The sequence below is a fragment of the Aegilops tauschii genome, chromosome 5 (genome assembly GCF_002575655.3).
Source record: "Aegilops tauschii subsp. strangulata cultivar AL8/78 chromosome 5, Aet v6.0, whole genome shotgun sequence".
In the NCBI taxonomy this organism is placed as follows: domain Eukaryota; kingdom Viridiplantae; phylum Streptophyta; class Magnoliopsida; order Poales; family Poaceae; genus Aegilops; species Aegilops tauschii.
The window spans coordinates 489,855,772-489,879,345 of record NC_053039.3 but is presented as its reverse complement, the minus strand read 5'-3'; the positions used below and the strand labels follow the sequence as shown (position 1 = coordinate 489,879,345).

Here is a 23,574-nt window from a genome sequence, read left to right as displayed (position 1 = left end):
GCGTGCATGAGAGTAGGGCATGCGAGGCCTATAGCATCCTGTTTGCTAAGCCAGGGACCACGACGCGGTAGAGCACCGGCCCACGCCGAGGGGCTCATGAGAACGTGTCCTGTGGAAACCGTGGCGTGCACGGGTACAGCCGATGCACACGACGGCGTGTCCTGTTCGGCTATTTCGACACTTTTTTCAATCACTTCAGACGTTCGGTTTAAAATCGACGGCTCGTGTTTTTATTCTTTCGGTCTACTACCACCTCAAAAATTGACCGTGCTGCAGGATATCCGATGCTTGCACAGCAGACATACCACAGCACACGATCAGGAAACAACAAACACTTGCAACAGGCATACATGTAAGATCAAGGGACGTACATGTACATAGATAAGGGAACTCATAGTGAAATAACGTCCGAGCCCCTCGCAAACAAAACCTCTGTGCAAAACAATATGAGAATAATGATGATGCCCAAGATTTCTGGGTAAGGATGTACGTATAACCCATTACTTTTGGACTTTTTACTGGCATGGATTCTTATTGATAAAAATAATAATTCAGAGCGGTCAACAGCGAAATAAGAATTAATTCAAATATAAAAAAATGACATGACTATTACATGCCGTTCAAAGCAGGGTTTTTTTTTTGGATAAACCATGGATGCGCTATCAAAATCAAATACACTCACTCTCTGTTAGTCTATGTGTTCGACATGCTGTTTCAAAATTGTCAAATATGCCATGTTCTTCGAACAATGATGGTGTAGCAAATCACTATTGAACATTCTCCCGGGTGCTTTCAGAGCTTCTTACTGGGCCAAAATAGGGATGAGCCTGCACAGCAAAATGATAGATTTTTAAGTGAAAACAATGTAGAAATTGTAATATCTCGTATTGATCCGGCTAAATGATTCTTGGATGTATGAGTGGGAGAGATACCATGGCTTCCTTTGCTGTAAGCCTTTCCTGGTGGTCATAACGAAGAAGCTTGTCTAGAAAATCAATAGCCTGCACAGGTGAAATCATGTCAATAACACATCCAGTGAGTAGTGGACCAGGTTGATTAAAGGAACGTGAGTCACCTCAGGGCTCACTAAGTGTCGGTTCCCTGAGTCAACAAATTTCTCCCATGGCTTCTTCCTGTGTCTGCAGCCATAAATATATAGTTAGATCTTGCTGTTATGTTAACTGTTTTTCTGAAAATAATTCTCCCAAGGATAATCCAAATCAATCCATGACCTTCCAACAAGCATTTCAAGCTGTGGGTCAAGCCGAAGACCGTATTTTTCGAGGTACCGGTGGAAATCTTCTGTGCCAAGAACCTACAGCAGCAGCATGTAGTGCATATATTAGCCGTATCAAACACTATCAATTCATTCAGAAAAATGGACTGCAGAAAGCAATAGATTCTTTGGAACAAGAGAAGCGAGTATCATAATTCATCTTGCCGCTAGGCCATAGCTATGAAATAGAATTACTAAATGTGTTAAACAACCATTTCTTCAGCGCATTGGAACAAGAGCAAACTGTTCAACTAAAACTGCTGACAAAAAATTACTGTAAAACTAAAACAACATATATGGTAGCCAGTCATAATGACCTTAAGGGCAGTAGCACTCGTGTTAACAAGGCAGTGCAAACACCACAATTGCATAACGCAGTGCAATGAGATATGTAGTACTCCCTCCGACCCATATTAATTGTCACTGATATTTAAGCACTGTCGGCAATGTGTTGCACTAGGAGGAAAAACATGTATCATCTTGTTATTGTTGCATGTCTATTCAAAGCAACTCATTCCCAACAGAACAGAGCAAAGGCATATTTGCAATGAAGTCAAAGATGAAGCCAAGAGGCAAGCGAAGGGAGGAAAAGGACGCATCATCTTCTTGCAGTTGTTGTATGACTATCATCTTCTTGCAGTTGTTGTATGACTATTTAGGAGCCATAACAAACCCGTGGTAGAGCTAGAGGCATAACAGACATACGAAAAGGAATGGAAAAAGACGATAATTTGTGTTCTAGTGATTGTGGTATGCCTATATAAGATCCATAACAACACAGCGACTTACCTCTAGCGATCACGAGGACTATTTAAGATTCATAGGAACACATGCCGTGTTAGAATGTATGTAATTGTGTATAACATAGTGGATGTCGAGTCAGGGGGAAGTGCAAAAGAAAAATGTGCGTCCATAGTTTGTTTATCTAAGGTCCGCAGCAATGCACAGGTACTCTACTAGCATGATCAATTTATAGTTCAAACATCTCGTAATTAAAGATGTCATTTCATAACAACAACAACAACAACAACAACAACAAAGCCTTTAGTCCCAAACAAGTTGGGGTAGGCTAGAGGTGAAACCCATAAAAGATGTCATTTCATAGCGTAAGAGTAAAATGCCAGTGAGAAATACTAGAACAGAAGTTGGCCGCTTTAAGAAGCTGCAAACATACCTTGGTTATTTTGACTAATTGTTGGTAGTTATCCTGACCATGAAAGAAAGGGTCCACACGGAATATCTGTTAAGAAAATCAGAATGTGTATCATTAGAAGTAAGTTAATAGAGATGATTGCCTGATCATAGACTTGCTCCTTACCATTGCTGCAAACATGCAACCAAGGCTCCACAAATCTAATGAGTAGTCATAGTCTAGCAAATCCACAAGTAATTCAGGGCCCTTATAGCATCTGTCAACAGCACAGGATGCAGTAAGCCATGGATAAAAAGAAGAAAACTAATAGAGAATATCAACCAGATAAACAGAAGAAAAATAATAGAGAATATCAACCAGCAGTTGCAACTATAGACACTAATAGAAACATTGGAGACGGTTACTTTGATCTTTATATATGCAGATGATACTCTAATGGCATAACCTACTGTGAATCCCTACACGACTCATTCCAATGAGTCAGGTAGGTGAATTTAAAATTGCTATGGGCAAAACCAAGCAGGTCCAACATAAAGGAGCTCTAGAATTGAGTCCCGTTTCATAAATCTGCTAAAGTCATACAGAACAGAGGACCGTAGGAGGTCCACAAGTGAATGCAATATTAAAAATTTACATGCATAAGTGTACTTAAAAATTAAAATACCCTTACTAGCAAGTTGAATAAGTCTAATGACATCCAACTTCCAGAGCTTGTGGTACTAACCTTGAAGCAACTCTAACATTATATTCCATCCTAGGGTGGTAGAACTCAGCGAGACCCCAATCAATAAGACGAAGCTGGCGTTTCTCATGATCAATCATGATATTGTGGGGCTTGACATCTCGATGCATGATACCCCGTGAGTGAGAAAAATCTAGTGCCTACACAAACACCTGGAAAAAGTTAAAGACCATCAAATTAAATGCTTGTTCAGTATGTTGCATCCAGTGTTGGCCACTGAAGTAGTGCAAACTTCAGCAAACAGAGTTGCTCTGCAAAACTGTGCCAGTGACATACTGATATGTTTGAATATTGCAAAATAGGTAGTAATATTGTAGGTCATTTGTAGAAGTACACATTGACGCAATTCGACTCTGTCCACCCATGAGATTCTACCAACCCAAACAAAATCAAATGAAAGAAGCTAAGTATGCTATTAACTCTCAAACAGTGTAGTTTGTAGAAAGAGATGTCACTCTTGGTCCACAAAAGTACTAGTATTTTTCAAAATACAGCTACAGAACAAGGGGAGGAAGGCAGCAATTATGAAATCACACTACAGATAAAAAGAATTCATGTATTGGGAAAACATGATTAGAATGAAACAAGCCACAATGCTCTACAGTTTGCCGATTATGCAATATTAATACTAATATTTTTAAAATAAGAAAACAGAAATGCACCAAGAAAAATCAATATAGAGAAGACCATATGAATATTATCCACGTCAGAATACTTTTCCAGTTCAGATTCTTGCCTTTAATAATTCAAATATATAGTATCTGATATCGTAATCCGATAGTGTGGGGTAGAGTACTCTGAAGTCAGTATTGTTGACATATTCAAAGATCAGACTAGGCGTCTTTGAATCATCATCTCTGACAACATCGAGTAGCTTTATAATGTTAGGTCCGCCATATAAGTTCTGAAGTATCTTTATTTCCCTCTTTATCTGCATCATCATAAAAAATTCAATAAGGTTTGGTAGTAGGACACATCAGGTACATTACAAGATGCAATGACAGTAATTTGCAATGAAGCAAATAGATAACCAAACACATCAGCATAGGTGTATCATTGAACTGTATTTGGTCCTAAAGTGAGGCATATGCTAACACATCAGCATAGGTGCATCATTGAACTGTATTTGGTCCTAAAGTGAGGCATATGCTAACACATTCTTAACACCTAGAAACAACCAAGTAATTTGTAATCACTATTTCCCAAGTTAGATACAAGGGAAGAAACTTCTATATGGGAATAAGGACCAGTCCATGATACTCCAATATGCAGTTAGATGGGCAATAGACCAAACACCAGATTTCTTCGATACCCAATTGCTAGGGTTTACAGCATCTGAAATTAAAATTGACCAGTAATCACAACTTTTACGAAGGCCTAGAACAGAGTCAAGGACAGTTCTAAGGATGACCCTGAGAAGTTTTGAGGAGATAGTTCCAACATGGCTTAACAATGAAAGAAGGAAATAGAGATGACACATGGAAACAGCGATTTACTACAGGACAACTATTTTGTTCACAGTCAAAATTTTAATTTCAACTTTCTTGTCTTCTGATGCTGCTCACCAGTGATCGGTGAGAAGCCCCCACAAAAAGACTTAGCTTGCTGACTCACGCCGGACGCAGTGGTTGTTGAAGCATCCGCATCCAGCCTATGCACACAATAGCTCATTGGCCCATGAACACGTGACAAGGAGGGAGGGAGGGGGGGGGGGGGGGGGGTAGAGGGCCGTCACCTACAAGGAACCCTTCACCAAAACTGGATGTGAGATAGGGAAGGGGAGAAGAGGAGGTTTTCTACTGTGCCACACCCTTAACCACCTATGGGGGAAGTGGTGCATGGGGGCTCTCAGAACTTCACATCTCTAATTTCTCACTGTTTCCATTGCATCTGCTTTCGCATGGTTAAAATCTAAAACCAAATATGTGCTTCATCTGAAATTGTTCAACACACACAATAACACAATAGTTCCATGGAGCCACGTTGTCACACCCTTCCACAACCTCCTGAATTATTACCAAACCACATCGACCAATGATAAGATTTATAAACCATTTGTACGAAGCTAAGTTTGCATTATCCAACTAAAGATTGTGGCACCCTAGCCATCTTCAGATTTAGCATCGAACAATATCAGATAAATGACATAACACAACAACCACAGAGGCAGCATACTACCTTCTTCTTCCTCACGGGCTTGAGGATCTTGATGACGCACCTCTCTTCGCTCCCGGTCCGCAATCCCTCGAACACCTCGCTGTACTTGCCCTTGCCCACCTTCCGCAGCACCTCGTACCCATCCTGCTCCCTGCACGCAACGCAAGCAAGCAAAGCACGCCCGCAGAGGGGCAGCCAGCATCAGAGCGCGAACCCTAGCCAACAGCAAATCTGGAGTGTCACGCACGGGCTCCCACCCCTCCCTTACCCCCACTCGATGTCGAGCGCCTCGTAGTCCCAGTACTCCTTGGGCCGCTGGGAGTTGGCGTCGGCGTAGACGCGCGCGATGGGGGTGGCCCCCGCGGGGTGGCGCGTGGCGCGACCGATGGGCGGCATGGGGCGCGGCGACTCCTCGGCCGCGGCGGCGTAGGCGGCGGGCGAGTGGCGGCGGCGGTGGTGGTGGCCGTGGGAGTGGCGCGGGGCCGCGGTGGAGAGGAGGCAGAGGAGGAGCCGGTGGGGCGTCGCGGCGGCGGCGGCGGCGGAGGAGGAGGGGGAGAGCGGGAGGAGGCGGCTGCGCAGGGCGCACCAGGCCATGTAGCAGTTACTTGACGGCGCGACAGGATGTGGACTGCTCACGCCTCACGCTGCCGCGGACGCGGAGCGTGAGAGAGCAGCGCGCCGCACGGCACGGGGACACAGGGACGGGGGAGCCCGTGGAGGCCCGGCCCGCGAGGCCTGCGTATGCTAGTGGGCCGCTCGGTCCAGCCCGAGGCAGTCTCACGACCTTACCCGGAGCCGGAGGGAAACTAGCCGCCGGCTACGCCCCCCACCCGCAACACGCCGCCGGCTTCGCCTCCCCTGCGACTTACGCCGAGCGCGCGCGGCAAGCTGCCACGGACGCTGGTTGGTGAGCTTAGCGCGAACCTCGGCGGCGCAACGTCCCCCGAGCGCAGGTCAAACCCTAGCTCTGATGCCCCCATTTTGTTGCCTTGTAGCTGTACGCTATGCCTGTGCGCAATGCATTGCTGCATTTCCGTGTGCGTCTCGGCGATTTCTGTGAGGCTGGGGCAAAACCAGTAAGGTTTTGGCATGATGTTTTACAATAGGGCCAGTATGGTGTGATGCATTTGAGATGCAGAGTGCCAGAGTGTAGATTCTACCAGTGCTCAGAAATCCTTGGAAATTTGGCACGGTAGTTATAGTTCTTGTCGCCGGAGCTTGATGGTTAAGCTCGTGTTATAGATGAACCGTGGCCTGTGTTCCCCTAATCTACCGTCTAGCATACAAATGTTGTCACTCTTACATTTCTTGCTTGTGGAGTGCCTGATAGTATTGCACTTGACTACTTTTTTCTAGAACATGTGTACCTGACTACCTATGAGTGAATTGCATTTTTTTTCAATGTTTTAAATAGCGGGCTATGGAAAATAGCGGCGGGCCTCCAAATCAGCTATAGCGGGCTATTTGTGAAGGCGACCATTTAGCGGCACCCTGCTAAAAAGGCTATAGCGGGCTATAGCGCTATAGCCGGCTATTTAAAACTATGATTTTTTTTACCCTCCAAGTTGGCACAAGTGTACTCCATTTATGAAAAATTCCACCAATGTGATGGATTTAAAATATAAATACCAAAATGTACATTGTTTAACCATTTGCCCGGCTCCACCGAAACTGGTCCATTCCTGTGGCTGCTGTCTGGGATGACACATTGGAGGCGTAGGATAGAAGTAAAATCGATTCAAAAAATATATAATTAAAAAATCTAGTGTAATGGAGAATAATTTTCTGAAATTTTACAGAGAAGAAACGACTAGAACTGAATGTAAAATCAGCATCAAAAATAATAACTAAATGGTTCCAGAGTGTGCATTTTGGTATTCAGGTTATAAATCTGGTATGTTGGTCCCAAATTCCTTAAATAAAGTATTCACTGCCACTCCTGTCATATTAGAGGGTAAAAGGGGGAATTCGGTAAAAAAATATACTGCATCTATCAGTTTATGAACTGATATGCTGTCTTGTGTTGGTCATTATCGTCCTTCTTTGTTAGGCATATTACAGCAGCTACTATTCTCTGCTGGCTGTAAATGGAGCAGAACCTGGATCCTGGTCCTGTCGATAAATCAGTTCTTGTAGAGCAAGAGCTTCATAAATCTGAAGGAAAGCCCTCATTCTTCACCATTTCTGAAGATGGCACCCTATACTTCAAGGGCCGCCTAGTGGTGCCATGTGCAGAGAAAAACCTGGATATGACACAGGAAGTTATGAAAGAAGCTCATGATACGCCTCTATGTATCCATCCTGGTAGTACAAAGATGTACCAAGACATCCGTCAGAGATTCTGGTGGACTAATATGAAGCAAGACATTGCTCGTTATGTTGCTGAGTGTGACGTTTGCCGTCGAATCAAAGCAGAACATCAAAGGCCTGCTGGAACTCTGCAACCTATCTCTATTCCTGAATGGAAATGGGACCATGTTGAAATGGACTTCGTCACTGGATTTCCCAAATCGCAGAAAGGTAATGATGCTATTCTTGTCGTCATTGACCGGCTTTCCAAAGTTGCACATTTTCTGGCGGTCAAAGAAACGATCACTGCTAGCCAGTTGGCAACGCTCTATATGTCCAGGATTGTTTCACTCCACGGTATTCCATTGGTTATCAGCTCAGACCGTGGCAGCTTATTCACTTCAAGATTCTGGGCAAGTTTCCAAGAAGCAATGGGAACTCATCTGTCATTCAGTACTGCGTTTCATCCTCAATCGCAAGGACAAGTTGAACGCGTCAACCAAGTTCTCGAAGACATGCTTCGAGCTTGCGTTATTTCCTTCGGCAAGAAATGGGAGGAATCTCTCCCGTATGCTGAGTTCTCTTATAATAATAGCTATCAAGCTAGTCTGAAGATGGCCCCCTTCGAAGTGTTATATGGACGAAAGTGCCGAACCCCCCTGAACTGGTCAGAAACTGGGGAACGTCCACTCATCGGACCGGATATTATCCAAGATGCCGAAGAACAAGTCCGCATTATTCGCGAGAATCTCAAGACTGCTCAGTCACGTCAGAAGAGTCAGTATGAGCGTCATCATAAAGACATGGTCTATCAACCTGGCGAAAAGGCTTATCTTCGAGTCACACCTATGAAGGGTGCTCACCGCTTCAGGATCAAGGGCAAACTAGCTCCTCGCTATATTGGCCCATTCACTATTCTCGAAAGGCGTGGAAAAGTGGCATACCAACTGGAGCTACCGCCGAACCTTTCTCAGGTTCACGATGTGTTCCATGTGTCACAGCTCCGTCGTTGCTTCAAGGATCCAATCCGAGCTGTGGATCACGAAGTGCTCGAATTGCAGCAAGACCTCTCCTATAAGGAGCAACCGTTCCGCATTCTCGACCAAGCTGAACGCCGCACACGTCAGAAGGCGATCAAGTTTCTCAAAGTCCAGTGGTCGCACCATTCTGAAGATGAGGCCACTTGGGAACGAGAGGATCGTCTGCGCGAAGAATACCCCGCACTGTTTCCTTCTACCTCCTAAATCTCGGGACGAGATTTCTTGTAGTGGAGGAGATTTGTAACACCCTGAGAATCATGCTACAGTAACCCCCTGTGATTAAGCTAATCATGTTGCTAAACAGGGCTTGATCACATTTGAATCACCTTCCTTTCAAACTTCTAGCTCAAACTTCAAATATAATTAAAGTGAAAAATAAAAGTTTTCAAAAATTCAAACAAAAATGTTCAGTGGGTGCTAAATAATACACTGGTAATTATGGTGGAGAAAACACATTTTTATAAAATGTCTAAATACTTTTAAATGAAATAAAACAGAAAAGGGAATAAGCAAATAAAGAGAAAACAGAAAACAGAACCCAGGCAGAGAAAAAGAAAAAAAAAGGGAAAAAGGCCCGCTTCCCCCCCACTGCCCCCCCGGCCCAAACTGGGCCGCAGCCGCGCCCCCGGCCCAGCCCACCTCCTCCCTCGCCCCTTCCCTGTTCCCCCGACCGGGTCGGAACAGGGGCGCGCTGCCGCCCGACCCCCTCGCCGGCACCGACGCCGGAGGGGATAAGGTCGCCAGCTCCCCCGCCTCCTCGGGCCTCCCTCCCACTCACCCCGCTCTCCCTCTCGGCCCCCGCGCCTCCCTCTTCCCTCCCCCGGATCCGCGCCGCTCTCCTCTGCCCCACGCCCGACGCGCTCGCCGCCGTTCCCGTCGTTCACGCGGCCACCGTGCCCCACTCGCCACCTCGCCGTGTCGTACGACGTCGCCGCCCTCGACTACACCCCCTCCGCCTCTCCGTCGAAGCTCGGAGCCACTACAACGACCTCTCCGAGCTCGCCTTCATCTTCGGACGCCGGCGACCCCCTTCTTCCCCGGCGACGACCTGCTGCTACTAAGCCACCCACGGGCCTTTCTTGCGCCGCGCGGTGAGCTCCTCTACCTCCTCCCCCTCTCCGTTAGCTCGCTCGCGCTCCGTAGCTGCTTCCCCGCGCGCGCCCGAACGCCACGCCGCGGAGCTCGCCGCCGGCGTGTCTCCGGTGACCAAATGGTCACGGGCTCAAGCTCACAGCGCTCCCCACCGCACGTAGAAGCTCCCCAGCCCCTCCGCTTGCTCGACCGCCTGCCGTAGCCCTGTTTCCGTCGGGCACCCGTGCGCGCCGCCGCCTCCGCCGCTCGCCGGCGCCGATTCCGGCCGAGTCCGGCGAAGCCCCGGCCACCCCTGGATGCGGCGCTGCGAGTTCTTTCGAATGGGCCTAGCCCCGTTCCTCCCCGAGCCCCGTAGCGCAATTCCGGCCAACTCCGGCGAGGGACCGCCGCGGTTTTGGTCGCCGGAGTTGCGCCGGCGCCGGCCGCCGACGTGGCACACCTGGGGCCACCCCCTGGGTCACTGCCAGTGGCCCCCACGGGCCCCAGTTGACTGGGTTGACCCAGTCAACTGCTGACTGGGCAGGCCCAGTCACTGACATGCGGGCCCCGCCGCAAAAATTAAAAAAGAAAATGTTTTATAAATAAAAATAATTAGTTTAATTAATCTCTCACTGACAGGTGGGCCCAGTAGTTAATTAACTAAAAACTAATTAGTTTAATCCTCTGTTAACCCACTGTCTATGACAGGTGGGTCCCCCTTGTCAGTTTGACCAGTCAACCCGGACTGTTGACCGCTGACGTCACTCATACGTCATGCTGACGTCATATCCCTTTTTCTGTTAATTAAATAATTCCAGAAATTCAAATAAACTTTGAAAGTTCATATCTTTTAAACCGTAACTCGGATGAAAATGTTTTCTATATGAAAGTTGCTCAGCACGACGAGACGAATCCGAATACGCAGTCCGTTCGTCCACCACACCTCCCTAACCTATCGAACTAGCAACTTTCCCCCTCCGGTCCGTCTGTCCGAAAACGTGAAACATCGGGAATACCTCCCGGATGTTCCCCCCCTTCACCGGTACCACCTACTGTCGCGTTAGGACACCCCTAGCACCGCTCACTGTCATGTCACGCATCGTCATGCTTATGTTTGCATTGTATTTACTGTTTCTTCCCCCTCTTCTCTCCGGTAGACTACGAGACCGACACTGCTGCTGCCCAGTTCGACTACGGAGTCGACGACCCCTCCTACTTGCCAGAGCAACCAGGCAAGCCCCCCCTTGATCACCAGATATCGCCTACTCTCCTCTATACTGCTTGCATTAGAGTAGTGTAGCATGTTACTGCTTTTCGATATCCTATTCTGATGCATAGCCTATCCTTGCTACTACTGTTGATACCTTTACCTGCAATCCTACATGCTTAGTATAGGATGCTAGATTTCCATCAGTGGCCCTACATTCTTGTCCGTCTGTTGTGCTACACTATCGGGCCGTGAACACCTGGGCGGTGATCGCGGGTATATACTTATATACTATATACATGACACATGTGATGACTAAAGTCGGGTCGGCTCGTAGGAGTACCCGCAAGTGGATCTTTGTGGCGGAGCGACAGGGCAGGTTGAGACCGCCTAGGTAAGAGGTGGGCCTGGCCCTGGTCGGCGTTCGCGGATACTTAACACGCTTAACGAGATCTTGGTATTTGATCTGAGTCTGGCCATTTGGTCTATACGCACTAACCATCTACGTGGGAGTAGTTATGGGTATCCCGACGTCGTGGTATCAGCCGAAGCTCTTTTGACGTCAGCGACTGAGTGGCGCGCGCCGTGTTGGACCGCTTTGACGTAACCGCCGTGATCGTGTGGGTTGCTAGGTCTGCTCGCGGCCGCGTTCGCAACGTGCAGGTGTGCTTAGGGCGATGGGCCCAGACCCCTGCGCGCATAGGCTTAGACCGGCGTGCTGACCTCTCTGTTGAGCCTAGGTGGGGCTGCGACGTGTTGATCTTACGAGGCCGGGCATGACCCAGGAAAGTGTGTCCGGCCAAATGGGATCGAGCGTGTTGGGTTATGTGGTGCACCCCTGCAGGGAAGTTTATCTATTCGAATAGCCGTGTCCCTCGGTAAAAGGACGACCCGGAGTTGTACCTTGAGCTTATGACAACTAGAACTGGATACTGAATAAAATACACCCTTCCAAGTGCCAGATACAACCCGGTGATCGCTCTCTAACAGGGCGACGAGGAGGGGATTGCCGGGTAGGATTATGCTATGCGATGCTACTTGGAGGACTTCACTCTATTCTCTTCTATATGCTGCAAGATGGAGATGACCAGAAGCGTAGTCTTCGACAGGACTAGCTATCCCCCTTTTAATTCTGGCATTCTGCAGTTCAGTCCACTGATATGCCCCTTTACACATATACCCATGCATATGTAGTGTAGCTCCTTGCTTGCGAGTACTTTGGATGAGTACTCACGGTTGCTTCTCTCCCTCTTTTTCCCCCTTTCCTTTCTATCTGGTTGTCGCAACCAGATGTTGGAGTCCAGGAGCCAGACGCCACCGTCGACGACGACTCCCACGGCACTGGAGGTGCCTACTACTACGTGCAGGCCGCTGACGACGACCAGGAGTAGTTAGGAGGTCCCAGACAGGAGGCCTTGCCTCTTCGATCGTTGCTACTTTTGTGCTAGCCTTCTTAAGGCAAAATTTGTTTAACTTATGTCTGTGCTCAGATATTGTTGCTTCCGCTGACTCGTCTATGATCGAGCACTTGTATTCGAGCCCTCGAGGCCCCTGGCTTGTATTATAATGCTTGTATGACTTATTTATGTTGTAGAGTTGTGTTGTGATATCTTCCCGTGAGTCCCTGATCGTGATCGTACACATTTGCGTGCATGATTAGTGTACGGTCAAATCGGGGGCGTCACAAGTTTAGAGGTTTTCCTTATGTTTTTCTGTAAAGATGCTCCAGTAAGGTATTGACACTCTTCTGCTGTTGCCCACTTGGGCTAAAAAATGCAGGCGTACAAACCTATTAGGTTTATCGAACATGGCACAAGACTTAACCAATGGGAGGTGAAGCATGAGGGAATGCTTGCGATATTGCAGCGAGCTGGATTTTACCACCTGTGTTTCTTGAAGAGGGTTCAGTTGGACCATGCTTTGTTGAATGCTTTGGTCGAAAGGTGGCGGCGTGAAACACAGACCTTCCACTTGCGGTTTGGGGAGATGGCCGTGCTCTTGAAGGATGTGGCCGTTCTTACTGGACTTCGTGTAGATGGTACTCCTGTGACTGGTGCAACAGGCTGTCATTGGGAACAATTGTGCTTAGAGCTACTAGGCCAAGAACCTCCACAGATAAAAGGTGGTTCTATCAACATTGCGTGGTTGTATCACACTTTTAGTAACTTGCCAGAAGGGGCTAATCAGTCAGAAATAGAGCATGCTACACGGCCCTACATAATGTATCAAATTGGCTGCAGTTTATTTCCTGACCCGAGTGGGACCCGCGTGCACTTAAGATACTTGGCACTGCTTCATGATTTTGATGCCTCAGGGGAGATGGCATGGGGGGCTGCTGTTCTTGCTCATCTCTACAGAGAACTTGGAAAGGCTAGCATGAAGGGCAAGGCTAACTGTTGTGCTTTTCTCACTCTTCTTCGGTAGTATATTTCCCCAGCCATGCAGTACTTTTGCTTAGTACAGCAACTAATGGCAAATCAATACACATTGCAGATATGGGCATAGGAGCATATCCAGATAGGCCGTCCTGAAAGACTGGAGAATAAGTCTCTAACCGGCGATCAGCCCCTTGGATGCAGGTTTGTATTGTAAGTCATTCCCTTTATTTTGCTTTATTTTATTCCCGGAAATGAACATCATTTTATAATCAGTTGGGACGTACCTTTCAAGAACCGTGAAAATGTCCGATCCATAGACCAGGAATTTTACAGGCATGGGCTTGATACTATAGAAGATTGTCAGGTACGAATGTATGACTTTTCATAACTAAAGAATAATACTACATCTTATCCATGTGCACACTATAAGGAGCACAGCGCTACAGCTCATCTTTGCATGTTCTCTAGATAACATGGGACCCGTACAAACCAAGTCTGATCGATGGCCTGCCTGCGCTATGCACAGTTGGATCTGCCGTTTGGCGATCAAGAACTCCATTAATCTGCTTCCAGATAGTGGAAATGCATGTGCCTGATCGTGTCTTACTACAATTCGGAATGATGCAGCACATTCCAGACCAAGTTGAGGCAATTGAGCGTGTTACAATGCAGGGAAAAACTGATGAGGATTGGTCTACCTACCATGATAGGTACATTAAGCAGTGGGATAACAGACTCCATTCAGTCGCTGGCCAGCAGATTGCCGTGAATTCAGACCCTACTCATGCAAGGAATTGTTACTTAGAATGGTACTGGCAGATTACACGTCGATGGATCTCCACTCCAGTTGAATGTCCGGTTATACCCTATCAGTTATCTGGGCACAGTGAGAAATCTCTGGTAAGAATTGTAGAATGAAATCTGTCACTTTGCTGTCTGTATTATATGTCTTTGACAAGTGTATTTGACCACGAACAGGTTGATCTCGTAAGTACGGTGCAGGGACGAATTAGAGCGTTGTTATCAGGTGAAATCGACGGGAAGACGGTCAAAGAATCACTTGAAGGTATTGATATGTATATTACTGCTGAAATAGAGAAGGCGCGGTTTGCTATTACGCCACGTGCTAATGAACCAGGCTGCTTAAACTATACGGATCGACATATGGTTATGCCCTCAACTCCGCTGCAGGTTATGCAAATTGTTGTTCCAACTGAAATGAGAAATGTGGGTGTTGAGTCAGCAACGACCTATTCAGCTTCTGTGGATTTTGTTCAAGCTACTGTTACAAAGCTGGAACAAGTCACTGATGATTGCATGGAGGGAAATACCATACTACAATTGGACCAAACGAGGGGAATTCAACCTGCAGGAGGAACAGCTGCAGCTTCTCATCCTACAGGAGATGGCACCACCAACCGGAGCGAGGATGTGCATCATCAGAAAGAAGATCCTCTTTCTGTGTCCATGACAGAAGTCAATCTGCGGGACATAATGAGCACGCCTGTAGAGGATGCTGTGACTGAGTTTATGAATACATCTCCTAAGGATGCTACACTGGAGGAGGCTTCAGATGCAGAAATGAAGAATGGAGAAGGTCATCTGCTAACTTCATGTGTGCTCATTGAGACCGTGGAGGTGCAGGAGGATGTTGAACCTATGGATAACAATAAGATCCAGGAGAAGGTTACTCATGAACCACAGGAGAGTGTTGATGCACCTGTGATTAACAGTGCAGCTGAGGAGATCGTTCATGTATTCACGAAAGACAATTGCATGGACGCCGCTCATGTTGATCCTGACAGCGTTGCAGATCAGAGAACGAAAAACAAATTGTCTGATGGTCAAGAATTTGGCAAGATCTTGGGTGTATCTTCACATGATGATCAACTGCAAAAAATCACTAGTGCATCTGAGAAGGATGATGCAGTTGATGACACTGTGGACATGAGAATAGACGTAAGTACAGGTCAGGGGGCGATTGGTGAACCTTTCAATGCCACTGGACTTGGAGAGAACTTGAATGCTTCTGAGAATAAGCCAAGTTCAATGAAAGAAAATGCTGGACCTCCATCAGGTTCTGAACAGGAAGAACCTGCTGCTGCTGCAGTGCCAGGGTGCGGTGAGGACCATGTTGTTGATGCGGCGCAGAACCTTATCTTGCAAGCGGATGTTGATGACCAAATTGGGAACGACACTTTGGACCCTCCAGTCTTGCAGAAAATTGCTGTGCATGTCACTAGTGTTGGAGAGAACCGTTTTAGTTCATTCACTGTCGAAGCAACCGATACACTTGAAAAGGAGACGTCTACCGGTGATGGGTATCCTGATGAGTATGAAATATCTAGTAAAAGGAGGAAAGTGGCGGCTTCTTGGCATGAAAATGCAGGGGCTCCAGATACTAAAATAGAGGGAAATGCGAAAACTGATGAGCAAACTTGCCGGCATGTTAGAACTGGCAGCGCCCAAGCCCAGATGGTAGCAATCACAAGAAGGAAAACAAATAATGCAGAAGTAATGCAGTCTTCTCCCTGACTCCTGATCCTCTTTAGGCTGCGTTCGGTTGACAGGGATTGAAGTGGATTGAATCCTCTATAAGTCAAATCCCCCCCCCCCCCCCCCCCCCCAAAATCCCCTCCAATCCCCTTCATGCAGGGTGTAACCGAACAAAGCCTTAGTAATCTAAACGCTCTTATATTTCTTTACAGAGGGACTATTTTATTAAGCAATATGTTTTTAGGGCTGGTTTTCCTTATGTATGTATGTTGTATGGATGCGCATACTGGGATACAAAAAATTGTTTCTTGCCAACTATGTAGAATTGGATATGAAAAATCTTTGCTTGTATGTTTTTTGGACAAGATTTCTGCGTTTTCCGGTCCTCTGCTTTTGTGTACACATAGTACATTCCTGTGTTTTAGAACCTTATGAACAAAATAGGCTTGCTCATGCTTGCCATTCAATTTCCCATTTGGTAGAAGACCACGCACCTTTTTCTCCCCTCTCCTGATATAATGACCCTAAACTTAAACATCAGGAGCCACTAGTTCCAGATCACAAGGGTTTTCCACCCCTTGGCCGGTGGTGATAGCTCGCAAAGCTCCTTCCGTTGGTGTCGGTCGTGCCATCAGCTGACGCCGTCCTTGGGCCGGCACGGCAATCGTCACGGGCCCTCCCTTGGAGCCGGCGAAGCTTCCTGCCGCTGATGTGACCGTGCGTGCAGCCGACCCAACGGCATCGAATGGGAGGGGAGAAATCTTCTCAGGTGGGCACGGCAGGCGCTGTCCCCAGCCTCCCTCTCCGTCGTGCCCGTGAGCGCAATCACGCACTCGAGTGCTGCATTTATGCCGCTCCGGGACATAAATGTTGCCCATCTCTCTCTCTCTCTGGCCTTCAGGGCAGGTGTTTGGCGCACCTGATTAGCACTGTGTGCATCGTCCCATTTTGTTGCAACTCATCTTGGTCATAAACATGGTAGGGGCATCTCCAAAGCGGATCTTAAACCGGCCGCATCCGTCCGGACCGCGTGGTTCAGACGTGTTTTGCCATCTAACGTTGTCCTATATCGATCCGTTGACCAGTTTAGACGCGCTTGTTTCGCAAATTAGAAATAAATTTTGCGTCTTTGCGGGAGTCCGGACAGCAGTCACGTAGAAATCCGACACCTTGGGCTCACTCAAATCTCCCTCTCGGTCCCATTCTCTTTCACTCCGTCCCTGCTTCCCCTTGTTTGGCATCCGCGCCCTCCTCCTCCGACGCCGCCGCTGTACCTCTCCAGTCGCAACCCAGAAATTGTCAGACGTCCGCAACCACCACCCACGCGGTCGTCCACCCAGAATCCTTTCGTAGCCAGGTATTCTCCGGCCCACTGTCGATGATGTCCATGGCGGATACCACGCCCGGCAGGTGTTCGATCAAATTCCATTGAACTTATTTTCAAACTTCATGTCGGTTTTTTAGAGTACGAAGGATGGCGGTGTACTCGAGAATGGAGGATGAGTTGTTGTGCGATGCGTGGTTGGCTGTATCCGCGGATTTCGTAGGCAGGAGCGGAATGGGGCTCTACTGGCATGTGCATGATTCGTTTCACACATGAAAGCACATTGCACCCTACGACATGCACATCATCCATGAACGCAATGTGAATTCGTTAGCGTATTGGTGGTACACCATCCAGACCACCGTCGTCAAGTTTTGTAAAACGGTTGATCAGCTAGAGGCAATGTGGCCATTATGCGCGGCAACTGTGGAAATCATAAGTTTTGCTTCTTCTTACTCAACTTGATGATTGATTGATTCATTCATTTAATGTTGCTCTACTAAATATGTAGCATGTACGTGTTGTCGTGATGCACCACAGGTTAGAGGGCAGACCATTTATGCACATACGTTGTTGGATAAAACTCAAGGGGCAGTATGTGTGGAACGACATGCTCCGTTCATGATAAACTTGTTGAACATCCGGTTAATGTCGTTGAATTTGAACTATTGTTGTACTAGACTTGTTTGCACGCTATGTATGGATGATTTGTGTTATTTTCTATCTGAATTTTGATGAACTGTGTCGTGTTTGATGAATTTCATCCGGTTAGTTGAAACCCGGTTTGAAATGTATGCGGATAGTGTTGAATGGCTAGCTCCTGCATCAGTGTCTGCAGACTGGTCCTCTGTTCGCAAACGAATGCAATGTCCAATTTACGGGTCGGCACTGGAGATGCCCTAATACTAGTACTGCACTTTGTTGGCTCACAGTTGCTACTGTTTCGTATTACAACTGAAGATGCTCAAAGACTGGCTCCAACTTGTGAATGTTGATACTTCTTCATGGTACCTCTTGAGATCCATCAAAAATTGGTGGGTGGGCCTTTCTAACAAATGAGTCCCCAATAGGAAGGTGATGACCTCGCTCATCATGCTCGTTGCTAGGACCATTTGAAACAAGAGGAATGCACGTGTAAGTGTTCTGCCCTCGCCAATGTCAAAAAGGAAGTCAAGCTATGGTTCACCGTGGGTGCTAAAAATTGGGTCAAATGATGTCGCAAGAGTAGTGAATCTTTGTTGCTCAGGATGTTGTAGCACTATCCGTGTCGTGTTGTAACACAAACTATCCTCTTCTTAACTGATGAACGAGGCAAATCGTTTGCCTCTTTAAAAAAATCAGCTACGAAGCAAACATGGTATTCCGTACTATTCTTATGTATTCCACTATGGAACACATACGAATGTATATAGATGCATTTTAGAGTGTAAATTCACTCATTTTGCTCCGTATGTAGTCCATAATGAAATCTCTACAAAGACTAATATTCAGGAACGGAGGGAGTATACAAGAGAACTGAGTACCAGTGGAGGATTATATTGCATTTGCCATGGCGCGGAAGGTCATCTGATAAACAGGAACCCAATCTAAAACTAGCTACTATTAGACCTAATTGCTCATCTAATAAGACCAACAAAAGAAAGAAAGGAACTACAGCTATATATACACGTTGCCCCCTACATCTGTTCTGCATCACTGCATATTCAACTTAGCCAATCAGAACCTAGCCAACCACCACCATGACAAGAGCACCGGAACTTCATTAGACCGCATCGATCGACCGACCGAGGTAACTTCCTCGAAAGTCATATTGCTCAGCGGGCAAACCGAGCAAGCCATCAGATATAGCAGCTCCACTTACGTAGGCTCTTCGGTTAGTGAGTTAAGCCTAGTGTCAACTACGAGTGCTTGAGCCTCCTGTGAGTTGTCTGTACTCGCTGCCCTTGTAGGCTACAGTACTTGACCTGTTTGTATCATAGTTGAGAGGTACAGATTAGAAGTGCTCTATACTCGTTGCATATAAAATGAAACTGAACCGAGCAGATTGTACTACTTACGTGCATTGATGCGAGTGCGGACAGCAGTTCCCTGGACTGGTCCATTAGAGAACGCTCTTGCGTGGCGATTCTGGCAAGGTCAGACACCAAAATACTTGTCCCAGATAGCTGCAGGATGACATGAATTAAGCCAAATTAAACAATTAATGTATGAAGCACCACATAACAAATATTGCACGGAACATTCTATCGGAACTAGTTCTATGCTCTCTATACTCTAGTTAATATGAAATCCTTCAAACGTGTTTACATGCACCACCATACAAGCTACAAGAAAGAATTGACTGTACAATGCTGCTAATGTTTGTTAACAAGATGCTTGCAGCTGCAAAGTGGCATGAATATGTAAACCTCTTCATGTAGCTCAACTAGAAAATAAGCCAAAGCGAATGTGCACAGTCCTAGGGCTGGACCCTCAGAGAAGGGACAAAGTAAGATATCTTGCATTATTCCAAAGCTTGAAGGGCTATCAAAGACGATATGATCTGGGAGATGGTTGGCCAGAATTAGCCTAATCAACACAAACAAATTGACACCTGATACGCTCCAGCCAATCCAACCATCCATTCCGGATCAGAAGACTTGTAAAACTTTTAATGTACCAAGTATATTTTGTAGGCATTACAATCATTCTTGCAAGGAAATGCATTGGTAGACATATGTGAAGCAAACAGTACCTTAGCCAGCAACGAACATATTGAACTTCCTATTGTTTGCATGATATCAATTGCAGATCCAACAGCATTTTTTACATCTTGGATATCGGCCTGCAGTTCAGGAGGTAGCAAATAAGGTCTGAGATCTAATCAACATAAGACAAACACATGACAATAAGTTAGCAAGATGGCACGCTATTCCGACCTTTGCTCCATCGACAGGAAGGCACAGAATGGTGGCAGTTAGAGCTTCCACAATTCCAGATATTGAATCTGCATACTCCATCTCTAGTGAAGACCACTCCTCCAAATATGGCATCTATGTCAATTGAATTCGATCAGATTTCCAGAGTTATGCAAATTTATAATGAACTTCGATGCAAAAGGATATTGTTCTAGTATACAAAATGACCTGATGGCTGTGCTGACCTAACTAGTTGATACCTATCACTTTATTAAGTCAAAGCTATTACCAGCTAATATGGATGATTGTGAAGCAGTGTAGTTATGAGTTCTGTATATTTGTCTAATATCCCACTGCAGAAGCTACATACTGATCTTGTTCCCATCTCAACTTCATAGTTATGCATAAGAAAGGGCCATGTGCGATTTACTTAATAGAGGAAATAAGTAACAAAATGGCTCAGTTTGCTACTCCCTCTGTCCCAAAATAAGTGTCTAAAGTTAGTACAAAGTTGAGACACTAGGGGGGGGGGGGGGGGGGGTATTAATTATCCCAATCATTATACGAACGAAATAATCATATTAATGGATCAATTGTACAAACTGCAAAGACTGGAAATCACTCAAAGCAGTAATTCATGTTTACAGCTAGCTGACCCTACAGTTCTTTCATGCACTTCTTGTCCTGTTGGCAAAATAGTCTCTTGCTAACTATGCCCGGCAGGAAACTGCGCCGCATATTTCAAAATAATGCAAAAATATCATAGGTACCAAAATTTAAGAAGTTCTTACCTGTCCCTTTAGAACCGTCATGAGTTTCCAATTGTTTCGGAATAATTGTAGCTGTAACCTTTTAAGAGCAACAGATTTGCGCATGCTTAGGGTAGTAATCCATGCATCACATAGGTCTTTCTGGTAAAAGAAAAGAAGAAATGTCAGCAAACAAACAAAGAAAAAGTAGTAGCAGAAATGGCAACATTTGACTGCTAAAGTCATCTGGCCAAAATGAATCCTTTCCTTATTTCTAAATGTAGGTTTTATTAGGATATCTATTTCGCAACTTCAGTTAAGCACTAAGATAATAAAGTTCACAGAATTCTACTAGTTCATGTATGAATGCACAGTTCAAACTTAAATTCTTAAATCATCGTAATTTCAGCATTAGATATGATATTCCATCTGTTTCGAAATACAGTGTTCATTTTGACTGTCCAAATCTATGCTTTGACCAACAATTAATCCAATAGTAGGTTATGTTACACAAAATTGATACCATTGTATTTGTATTCAAAAGCATTCCTTGTCATTGCAAGAAACAGAGGGAGAACACCTTGAGAAGTTTAAATATATTAATACTTTTTTTCCTTTATGGCTCCAACATACAGAAAAGATTTTCAAAGCTGTCAGTTCTTTCTTTTATCCTACCACTATCCTACATATTTGGTGCGCAAACTATTTTTCAGCTGAATAAGATCTGGTAACATGACTGAATATTATTGACAATTACACATAAATAGACAGGTTATCTTTAGCGTGAAAGCTGATCCCAGTAAAAATTACATATTGTGCACTATGTTATAAGCTATTGCATGAAAAATGCATGGGAGTTACACTAATATTACATGGAATCAACTCCTGCTATAAGAGAACTACGTGTTGCCATAAAGTTTCGTAAGCCAGCTGTTCAGACTTGTTTTTACACACTAAATGTAAGTGGCCTTATATCAGGTAAAATTTAAAGTCTCGAGCTATTATCATATATACACATGAATATCACCAACTTCTATTTCTTGATGTTTGACAAGGAGAAAAGAATATGGCAATAATATTCAACACTGATTAGACACTTGGTATACCCATGATTTATGATTTTATTGATTAACAGGCACACTCACCTCTGCAGTCATCTTCTGTGAAGCAAGTGTGGCATCAGCCTGCGCATTTACACACCGCCACTGCAAATGTCGATTGCACAAGATTCTCAATAGGTGCTCCCCATCAACCTTACTACCCCCAACCCACCTCCTACCGTAACCAGACGAATTTCTTCCCTGCTGATCCCACGTTGACGCACTCGTCCCCATGGAGTTCCTTGGGCGGGATGGACTTGACATTCTCCTCGATGAATTGCCCACAAGCTTACTTGGTGAAGACTGCCTAACTGGTCTGTTGAGTGAAGACGAAACAAACCCGTTCAACAGCGACTTCTTCACCGGCGCTGATCTTGGTGACAATGCCAATCCAGAATTATTATGTGTCACGTAGGGTGTGCCTGGGTCTGCAAAGCGATGCATCCTGCTGCCAGCAGCATCATGCAAGAAGCGTGCAGGCACACTCATCCCCTTTGTCGATGGACGTGCTCTGTGAGCAACGCCATTCCCGGCATCCTGGGACTCGGAATTGCTCCCTGATGACAAGCTCTCTGTGTCTGACGACATCAAGTAGTCCCCGCTGTCAAACGAGGTGCGGCGCACCCCGTCGTCGAACGCCATGGACTGCCGCAGCGATCTGACAGCGGCCAGGACAGCGGCGCCCTTCTTGTCCAGAGAGCAGTCGAGGCTCTTGGTGAGCGGATTCCCCTCGAACCCGTGTGCCGACATTGGCCACCTCTGGTGGGTATGACCCCCTTCAGACCCCTTGGTCCTCTCCGGCACCGCGCCCGCAGCAGGCCGCCTCCTCTCCGGCGTGGTGGAAGCCACCGGCGGCGCCGCGGGCCGCCGCACCGGCGACGGGGACATGGCCGGCTTGGCCTTGCTGGTCTCGAGGAAGTAGGAGCGGCCCTGGAAGGCGACGGAGAGGCTCCTGGTGGTGGTGGTGGTGGCCCCGTTGGGCCCCGCGGCCTCGGCGGCGGCGGCATTGCCCCCCGCCGGGCGCGGCCGGTCGACGGACGAGGAGCGCCTGGGGAGCGGAGACGCGAAGCGGCGGGAGGGCGTGGAGGTGGAGGTGGAGTTGGAGGAGGAGGTGGTGGTGGTGGATGTGGATGTGGATGTGGATGTGGAGGTGGAGGTGGACTTGGAGGAGGGCGCGAGGAGGTAGCGGGAGGGGACGGCCTTGGGGCGGGGCCTGGCGGGCCGGGCGTCGGCATTGGCGTTGGTGGATTTGGACGGGGAGAGCGCGGAGGCGGCGCGGCGGCGGTGCGGCGACGGCGAGGGGTTGGGCCGGGGCGCGGCGGCCGCGGCCCCGGCGGCCACCATGGCGGCGGGATCTCGCGGAATCTCGGCGCGGGGCTTGGCGTGGGGTTTGGGGTTTCAAGATGGGGAGGAGCAGCAGCAGCGGCAGCGTCCGGGCCGAAGCGCTTCCAGGGAGTGAACTCGTGATGAGGCCGATTGAAACGGGGGAGGGGGGAGGGGAGGCGAGGGGTAAAGGGTGAAAAGCGGAAAGTGGCGGGGGTGGGGCGGGATAAAGGGCGTGGTGGTGGGTACGGGGCGGACGTGACGGCGGTGATGGGCAGTGGCCATGGGCGCGTTGCCGGCGCCGGCGGCGTCAATCCGTTCCGTCCCCGCCTCTTCTTTCCTTCCGTCCCACGGGGTTTGGATGCATGTGTA

At 47.1% G+C, this 23,574-nt stretch overlaps 3 protein-coding genes across 4 annotated transcripts; 1 reads left to right on the top strand and 2 right to left on the bottom strand.

Annotated features, from left to right (window-relative positions):
• Positions 1–512: 512 nt before the first annotated feature.
• Positions 513–6,086, bottom strand: LOC109751515 (casein kinase II subunit alpha-2). The gene is made up of 10 exons (XM_020310405.4): positions 5,597–6,086; positions 5,350–5,479; positions 3,908–4,102; positions 3,154–3,311; positions 2,595–2,685; positions 2,451–2,516; positions 1,233–1,315; positions 1,076–1,139; positions 933–1,001; positions 513–827 (listed from the first exon to the last, which is right to left on the bottom strand). Exons 1-10 carry the CDS (start codon positions 5,920–5,922, stop codon positions 768–770), a joined length of 1,242 nt encoding a protein of 413 aa, XP_020165994.1. The 5' UTR covers positions 5,923–6,086; the 3' UTR covers positions 513–767.
• A 7,339-nt stretch (positions 6,087–13,425) lies between these two features.
• LOC109751514 (uncharacterized) lies at positions 13,426–16,195 on the top strand. 2 transcript variants are annotated; one of them, XM_020310401.3, is made up of 4 exons: positions 13,426–13,514; positions 13,587–13,677; positions 13,782–14,213; positions 14,292–16,195. In XM_020310401.3, exons 3-4 carry the CDS (start codon positions 13,896–13,898, stop codon positions 15,846–15,848), a joined length of 1,875 nt encoding a protein of 624 aa, XP_020165990.1. In that variant the 5' UTR covers positions 13,426–13,514; positions 13,587–13,677; positions 13,782–13,895; the 3' UTR covers positions 15,849–16,195. The 2 variants fall into 2 exon arrangements, with proteins under 2 accessions (XP_020165990.1, XP_073354334.1); XM_073498233.1 differs by having other exon boundaries at positions 13,426–13,677.
• Positions 16,196–18,638: 2,443 nt separating this feature from the next.
• On the bottom strand, positions 18,639–23,362 carry LOC109751517 (QWRF motif-containing protein 2). The gene is made up of 6 exons (XM_020310407.4): positions 21,925–23,362; positions 20,822–20,941; positions 20,052–20,165; positions 19,868–19,957; positions 19,191–19,298; positions 18,639–19,097 (listed from the first exon to the last, which is right to left on the bottom strand). The coding sequence occupies exons 1-6, from the start codon at positions 23,221–23,223 to the stop codon at positions 19,032–19,034; spliced, it is 1,797 nt and encodes a 598-aa protein (XP_020165996.1). The 5' UTR covers positions 23,224–23,362; the 3' UTR covers positions 18,639–19,031.
• Between the last annotated feature and the right edge of the window lie 212 nt (positions 23,363–23,574).

What these genes read in the sequence shown, in the direction of transcription:
- LOC109751515 (XM_020310405.4), bottom strand. Translation starts at nt 5,922, where the DNA reads ATGGCCTGGTGCGCCCTGCGCAGCCGCCTCCTCCCGCTCTCCCCCTCC. An exon ending in ATATATTTGAATTATTAAAG is followed by an intron (nt 3,312 to 3,907) that starts GCAAGAATCTGA and finishes GTGTTTGTGTAG; the next exon opens with GCACTAGATTTTTCTCACTC. An exon ending in TTACAGCAAAGGAAGCCATG is followed by an intron (nt 828 to 932) that starts GTATCTCTCCCA and finishes TTTGCTGTGCAG; the next exon opens with GCTCATCCCTATTTTGGCCC.
- LOC109751514 (XM_020310401.3), top strand. Translation starts at nt 13,896, where the DNA reads ATGCATGTGCCTGATCGTGTCTTACTACAATTCGGAATGATGCAGCAC. An exon ending in GGCACAGTGAGAAATCTCTG is followed by an intron (nt 14,214 to 14,291) that starts GTAAGAATTGTA and finishes GACCACGAACAG; the next exon opens with GTTGATCTCGTAAGTACGGT.
- LOC109751517 (XM_020310407.4), bottom strand. Translation starts at nt 23,223, where the DNA reads ATGGTGGCCGCCGGGGCCGCGGCCGCCGCGCCCCGGCCCAACCCCTCG. An exon ending in TTCCTGTCGATGGAGCAAAG is followed by an intron (nt 19,958 to 20,051) that starts GTCGGAATAGCG and finishes CCTGAACTGCAG; the next exon opens with GCCGATATCCAAGATGTAAA. An exon ending in TATGTTCGTTGCTGGCTAAG is followed by an intron (nt 19,299 to 19,867) that starts GTACTGTTTGCT and finishes GTCATCCTGCAG; the next exon opens with CTATCTGGGACAAGTATTTT.